The sequence below is a fragment of the Brassica oleracea genome, chromosome C7 (assembly GCF_000695525.1).
Source record: "Brassica oleracea var. oleracea cultivar TO1000 chromosome C7, BOL, whole genome shotgun sequence".
Taxonomy (NCBI): domain Eukaryota; kingdom Viridiplantae; phylum Streptophyta; class Magnoliopsida; order Brassicales; family Brassicaceae; genus Brassica; species Brassica oleracea.
This window is the reverse complement of record NC_027754.1, coordinates 20049376-20057155: the sequence shown is the minus strand read 5'-3', so window position 1 is coordinate 20057155 and position 7780 is coordinate 20049376. Positions and strand designations below refer to the sequence as shown.

Sequence of the window (7780 nt, the reverse complement as noted above, 5' to 3'; positions counted from 1 at the left end):
AACTGGAATTTTATTGTATCGCGAGAATTTAAATAAGGGCAAAATTTATACCCGTAGAATTTATAACACTGATAGAAAGATTATTACAGAGGGAAGAGAAGAGTGAATGATGCGTTTTCAAATGATCGAAATCGATCATATATATAGAAAAGAAATTTACTGTGCAAATAGTGCAGCGGGCCCCACATCTTTTATATTTTCAACGAAAACGGCTTCTCCTCCTATTTTTGACTTTCGTAACATGTACCATATTTTATACTTACGTTTTTAAATTAAAACTAAGTGTTACCATATTTGAAATCCCATATCTCATTAACATTAATTTAGATTCACTGTATATAGAAATACATATACTAATATGTATAAATAAATACGTGTATCACATGACCATAAAAATATCAAATTAGATTAATACTATACACTAAACAGTGTGTTGTGTTTTCATTATGAAATTGGATTAATACTATATTTAAAGGGATGCTAAGATTTTGAAATTGGTGCCCCAGTAAACATAAATCAGAAAAAAGGATTATGCAATGGTACACGAATGATCCTAACCCACGTTGGCGATCGCGTGCTCAATGTCAAGATTATCACTGGCTCCCACATTGGAAAAGAGGTCCAAGAAATATTGTACTTTGGTATGATGAAACAAAGTTACCGTTCACATTACGTCGGCGGCAATTTCCTATCAGATTGTGCTACGCAATGACAATCAACAAAAGCCAAGGCCAGAGTTTAAAATAGGTCATCTTATATCTGTCTAAACTGGTCTTCTCTCATGGTCAACTTTATGTGGCCCTCTCACGTGTCACAAGCAAAGCAGGATTAACGATCATCAAAACCGAAGATTCCCACCAGCTGAAAGAAATATTCAAAAGTCTTCCTCCCGACAAAGGTAATTTTAAATAACTTAGTAGTTTTCACTCCCATCATTTTCAGAGGTCTTCTGATAAAATATTATATTCACATATTAACAATGCCCGACATATCAACCAATCGATGATACAATCCAATAAAGAAGAGACTTACACATAGGTTTTTCTCCAGCTAAGCCAGGTACAAACCTTTTTATATAAATAGCAATACTACTGTATTTATCTAAATTTATGCTAACTAACTTATTCTTATCCAATTTCAGGTCATTCCTTTCTTATGACCCTCAACACAACTTCTGATCTGCGAAAGACTTAATATGTTTCTTACATTATTTATTTTACTTACGGCTTTTTTTCCTTTTAAACAATTACGTAAACTCAATATTCACCAATTTTTCAGACATTTTGGAACATACAATGCTTCAATTTCAAACAAAAATATTGAAACTTATAATCAAAATTCTGACTATGACACACTTTTCCGTGCATCTGCATCGCGCGGAGAGAACCTAGTGTGCTTAAAACTATTTCTTACGTCACAAATAACCAAACAATGAAGTAACTATTTTTAAACATTATATTGTATCTTAGTGACGTAAACATGCATGCAATGCAATATTTTTTTATATTACTAAATTATAAATATTCGAAAAGTTTAAAAAAGTCGTGTTTATGAACCCTTATTCAAGTTTTTAAAACTCTACTAAATTAAATTATTCTAATATTTTTCAATAATGTGCGATCAAAACTCTTTCTAGTTAGGCTTTGGTATAAATCTTATGGCCTACTGGCTATTTAAAACCGGAAAACTTTTCTAAATAGGTGAACTACAAGCCTTTTTGTCAACAGAAAGCATTGTTGAATTGTTTAAATCGTGTGTTAATAAAATGTACTACCAAGATATCATGCATATACGTATATTCAAAGACACGTGTATCTCCAATACTCAGACTTCGGAATCATTAAAATGATTATTCATAAGGAGATTCCACTTTATTTAACTTCTTAATTAGACAACAATACAACTGATAGAGATGATCGAACCCCCTTATATATAATAGAAGCTTCTAGAGTTTTAGGCGCTGGATTGTTTAAGGAGATACTCATCGATCTCTTTGAAGTTCTTGACAGCAAAGTCCTTGATGACGTGTGGATCTTCAATCTCATGGCCGGTCTTCTCAAACTCAGCAGACCATTTCAAAATGCTGCCACCGCCCTTGGGAGTAACGGTGATGGTTCCTTTGAATGTCGTATAGTATTCCAACATTTCACCGCCGATGATGCTGTACGTCATGCTTTTGTTTTCCAGATCCACTGTTTCGATTCTCTCCGCCGATACTTTCACCAGTGGGGATCCTTTATATGGTAAAGTATATACTTATTAATAAACAATGAAAGGGTAAAACAATTTAATGAGAAAATGTGATGATTTTGCCAATCAAGAAACCATCAAGAAACATGAATGATTCTTTTGTTAAAATATTTGGTTTGTACATGTTGTGATATAAAAAAAAAATTCATGAATGTAATACCATACTCATTACTCAATATCGGGTCCTCTCTAGTCACGTCTGAATAAGAAACAATATATGGTAACAAATTAACAATAAAATGAGACAGTATACCTTCTCCATAAATAATGAGGCGAATGGAGCCAGGAGAGTTGCCATCTCCGGCAAGAACTTGCATTGTTTTGTAGTCCTTAGGGAACTCTTTGGGAAAGAGATTGATACCGTCACCGAGTGCAACCCAGAACTTTTCTGCTGGAGACTTAACCTCAACCTCCACATGAAGAACACCACTCAATCCCATTTTCTAACTTAACAAGCTCGATTATTATTAGAAATATTTGTTTATGATATTAAGCTTGCCAATGAACGTTTCTATTTATAGAGAGATTTTTAGAAGCCCAATTGATATGGTAATTGCATTAAATTTGCAGCAACCCATCCAACTAATTATTCATCCTATGGGTCCTTGTAAATTTAAGCAAATCTTATGCATTTGCATTCTGCATTGATATCTCACCCAACCATGTCGGTAGATGAATATATTGGTGTGCATTCCAAATATCCATGCCTTGTTTGCTTATATTTATATATATATATTGTGAATTATGTATCTATCTTAGTTGTTCTAGATCCTAATTTATGTATAAAATTTAATCTATACAGTTGAAATGAGGCGAGCTATAATAATATCTTTTCAAAATACCCACATCAAATTCATTTGACGTATGTCAATCATTTTCTATCTCAGTTCATGCGACGTGTGTAGGATTACTGACGTGATAATGGTTCAATATCTGAAGGAGGATTCTATTCCGCTTCAGTTATATTCTCACTTAATTATGGCTTTGATTGTGCGGGATGGCCACAGGGGCGTAGCCAGTGCATGAATGGGGCACGTGCACCCGTAATATTATTGATACTAGGGGCGTAGCCTCGCGGAGTTGTGTACAGAGTTCTTGTTTGTTTCATCTCAATATTTGTTAGAGTTATTGTAGCTGTGAATTTTGCATTTTGGGTTGATCATTGTTTTTCAAGTTTTTTATTGTTATAGAATTAGAGTTGTAATGATGAACTGTGTATGCACTGTTCTCCACTCATGAATGACTAAACTGTGTTACTAATGTGATTGATATAGTTCGTGGTGTTGCTTGCTGTGTCACTGAGACTTATTGTTTGTTTGTCTTTTTAATTTGTTATTCGTATTGTTGAGATTACATAAATTATATTAAGTTTGTTGAGAGTACCTTTTGTTTCTGGATATTTTTTCTCCAGTTTAGTTGTGTAAATTGTGTGTATTAAGTAATAATTTTTTTTTTTCTTATTATGTTTGTTATATGTTTTTTTTATTTTTAAACTTGTTGTTTTTACCGAACATTTAAAACAAATACATGAAGACTTGTAAAAATAACTATAAAATGAGTGACAATTAGTATTTGAGCCTTAATGGGTTTTAAACGAATATATATATTTCTCATAAGAAGACAATAGCATTGACATGTTGACATTGAACATGTAAGTTATTTTCATAAGACAAGAGGAGTGAGCATGTGGAGATGTTGTTGCCACCTTTATGTTGGGATTGTCTCTTGTATCTCCTGGTGTGGTTGTATTTATTTCTCTTTTATTTGATGGGTAATATGTAAACAAAAATCATTGTTAGTTGTATTTATCAAAATTTGTAACTTACTTTTTTTTGTGTTTAGTTAATTTCATTGATCTTGGTTGTCGTCTTCGTCTTCTTCATAAGCATCTGCGAAAGTAAGTTTGTAAATTATTAAATAGCTGGCCGTGTAGTTGTATTTGTTTAGCTGGCTCAATGTATGTGTCGTTGAGTTTAAGTTGAGTTGATTCTTTTGAAGTTTATTTCTAAGAGTAGACAAAAAGAGAGGTGATCATTAATGAATTATCTTTTTTGGGATTCTAGTTTTTGGTGTTTTGATTGTTTGGGTTATTGTGGTTTCTTTTAAGCTGTAAAATAAAGATTTGTGTAAAATTAGATTGATAAGTAAGAGAAATACATAGACGACCACAAATCTTGGGTAGGAAATATTTTTTATTATTGATGTTAGCACAGTATAAACAGTAATATAAAGGGAATTATGTGTTGATTGTTTCTTACAGATCAATGAGGAGACGGATAACGACTCCAGTTGTTTCATTGGTGAGGTCAGAGCCCTGGACAGAACGGATTTTCTCAACCACATCTGCGAGTTTAAATATCAGTTATGATATCGAAACATAATATAAATCAGATGCAATATGATAATATACATGGGAGTTCTAGGTTTGTGTTCGCAATCACTTGGAGATTGTCAAACAGTCTAATCTTGACTGGAGATTGATCTCAGGAGCACCCGTGATGACTTCATCAATAATGGTTAGTGAGATGAAACCAATGAGAAATGGATGATCAGTTATCTTGTACATACTTGAGCACCTAGCAACCTCAAAACGATCGACTTTCACAATGGAACATGCTTTCAAAGATGGCATGTAATGATTAGCACGTCCGATGAGAGTAAACCCATGAATCACGGAATCTGCAAATAATATTATTCAACAAAGAATCATGAAATCAATTAAAACAATTGTTTTAAATAAGTGTGGTAGATCGAAGATTAACTTACATTTTCATCAAGGAAGAGAACCGTGATTCCCACAAACTCCTTGTCTTTCTTGAAGTTTAGGGAATCCCAGAAGCGGAGGAAGCCAGAGGCTATGCTATGACTACTACTACGACCAAGACGGAGAGACACGAAGGTTGAGTGACGGACGCCGCGATGCCGGTTTAACGAACTGGAGAGGCATAGAGAAACATTTTCTAGAAGATGGTTAAATCTAAGAGGAATCAATGATTTTTGTGGAGATGCAGATTGGGTTCATCAAAGATGAGAATCATATATATAGGGTTTACAGATGGGCTACAAATCAGGAACATTTATGATCAAGCGATTTAAAATGTGGACATGAAAAGTTCACCGGTGAAAAAAATAGATTACGAACAGATACACGGCACAACTCTGTAACTCAGACTGTTTGAGACAATGATGAAAAGAACCCAAACTTATGTTAAACGACAACAGTTTACAATATATGAAAACTATAATTGTTGCAAACTTGAGCGTTTTTTTTTCATATAACATGATGAATCTCATTTAAAAATGAAACCCATAACACACTTGTAGGCCCGGCCTTCAGAAGAAGCCGAAGAATCAAGGGCTTCCGACCTTGATAAATATATATTAGGTTCGGCCATCAATGTACAAAGTATCATTTAGCTTAGTGGTATAAATGTTGGTGTTTATATCTCAATAACCCGGGTTCGAGCCATGGATTTGATATTTTTTCACACTTTTTAAAAGCGGAGCCCACAAAATGCTGATGTGGCGCGCTGAGGAGTGAGCAAAAACTCAACTATTATAATATAGATTATGCATTTAGTATGTAAAATTGCATAAAATCAGCTTGGAAAGATGGTTAGAGTGATCTCGTGCCCCTACTGATGTCTTAAGTTTGTTGACCCCTCGGCTTTCATTTCATTTTGTATCACATACGCACTCATTCGAAAAAATTTCTAGCTTCGCCCTTGGATGGCCACTGAATCTATTAGAGCTGGACACGAATACTCGTTACTTGCCTTATATCCGCTACTTGATCCGTATTCGCCTCGTTTTTTCAAGTACTCATCGTTACCAAGTCAAGTATCAAGTCGTTGAGTTTTGCTACTTGCAAGTACAAGGCAAGTAACAAGTATCACAAAAAAAATTATGACTCCCTTAATATTACTCGTTACTTGTTTTACGACTAAAAAAATGATAACTAAACCATAAAAACCAAAGCCCTAAACAAATATGTATTTGTTGTAAGAAGTGAACAATACTTTCTTATCGAATTCTATTTTCTTTTTTTAGGTGCAAATATTTTATTTAAAATAACTCTCGTGTTCTTACCAAGTCGAACTTCGTAACTTTCTCTCGTAAGATATTATCAATCAAGTAATTTTTAGAAACTTGGAATATATCCAAGTAATTAATAAATACTTGTAAGGATCAAGTAATCGAACAACGCAAGTAACTTGCAAGTAACATATTTTTGGACAAGTACTCGAAATAATAAGTATTGGTTTCCACCAAGTCAAGTACAAGTTGAAAAATTCATTACTCGTTCGACACAAGCCAAGTATCGTATACGTAAAAAAGCAAGTATCCGCCTTGCGCCCACCCGTAGAATCTATAACATCTATTTATTTAGTTCAACAAAGAACCAAATAAGTGAATTGCAGCACATTTTACATATAGGATATCATTTACGTGGACCAACATTGTGATCAAGATGACGTTCAAATGGTTTTAAATAATATAATCACTTCGAACATAGTATCCTTGATTGCAACTTTTTTTTTTGACAAGAGTTGATATTTTCTTTAAAGTATCCTAGTGATTGCAACACTACAGTAGATCTAAAATATTGTTCTTCATTTTTACGATAATGTGTTTGGATGATTAGGTATATAATAATAATAACTCAAAAGAAATTCCTTCCTTTGCATGCCATGTTTGCTGATTTGGCATCACGGTGCATCCGTATAGAGAGCAGCGAGCTACCTTCGGTGATGGATTGTGTTAATGAAGTAAGGAACTGCAGTTAATTATCAACGCAAACTCGAAGGGTGGTTTGGGTGAGACTATTCCTACATTGAGAAGGCTCTAGACACCAAAAATGAGAGGTTGCTGATGAAACTTGATAAAAGACAAAGATAACAGTCCCAATTAAGAACGTGGAGGTATTTGAATTCATTTTCCAGCTGCTCAAATTATATAAAGACGAGAAATTATGTAGATGTATATACTATATAGTCACCAAGTAAATAGGGTGTATGGTGAGCCTTATTTGCCAATAATGTTTTGATTGAAGAAAAATTAGTATATCATATACATAATACACAAGGTAGTAACCCGCGCTTTGCGCGGGATGAGATGATTAAATTTGGACTTTGCGAGATTAAAAAAAATTAAATCTGATTAATTTGGATATTAGTTTGTTTTGGATTGATAGTTTCGGGTGTTAATGAGGAGGATATAGATTAGCCAATTTATGTAGTAATTATATAAAAACTACAAAGAAGTCAGTAAGAATCAGAAAACTATTTTAAATCAAAAACCTCAATTCCATTATAATAAGTATGTATATCTCATTCTTTCAAATACAAAGAATGATCTAAATATAAATAGGTATTGTAAAAATAAATTCAAAGGAAAAATAAGATTGGATAACTTCGAGACTTCAGAAATCGATGCTTGGAATCATGCAATAAAAGAATTTCAATATATTAGGAATAACCAATGGTTTTTCTTATATATATTACTCATATAAAATAACAAACTTAGAATG

The 7780-nt window shown here is 33.3% G+C and overlaps 1 protein-coding gene across 1 annotated transcript; it reads right to left on the bottom strand.

Annotated features, from left to right (window-relative positions):
- Nucleotides 1-1767: 1767 nt before the first annotated feature.
- On the bottom strand, nucleotides 1768-2748 carry LOC106303694 (MLP-like protein 423). The gene is made up of 2 exons (XM_013739996.1): nucleotides 2504-2748; nucleotides 1768-2234 (listed from the first exon to the last, which is right to left on the bottom strand). The coding sequence occupies exons 1-2, from the start codon at nucleotides 2688-2690 to the stop codon at nucleotides 1954-1956; spliced, it is 468 nt and encodes a 155-aa protein (XP_013595450.1). The 5' UTR covers nucleotides 2691-2748; the 3' UTR covers nucleotides 1768-1953.
- Nucleotides 2749-7780: the final 5032 nt, after the last annotated feature.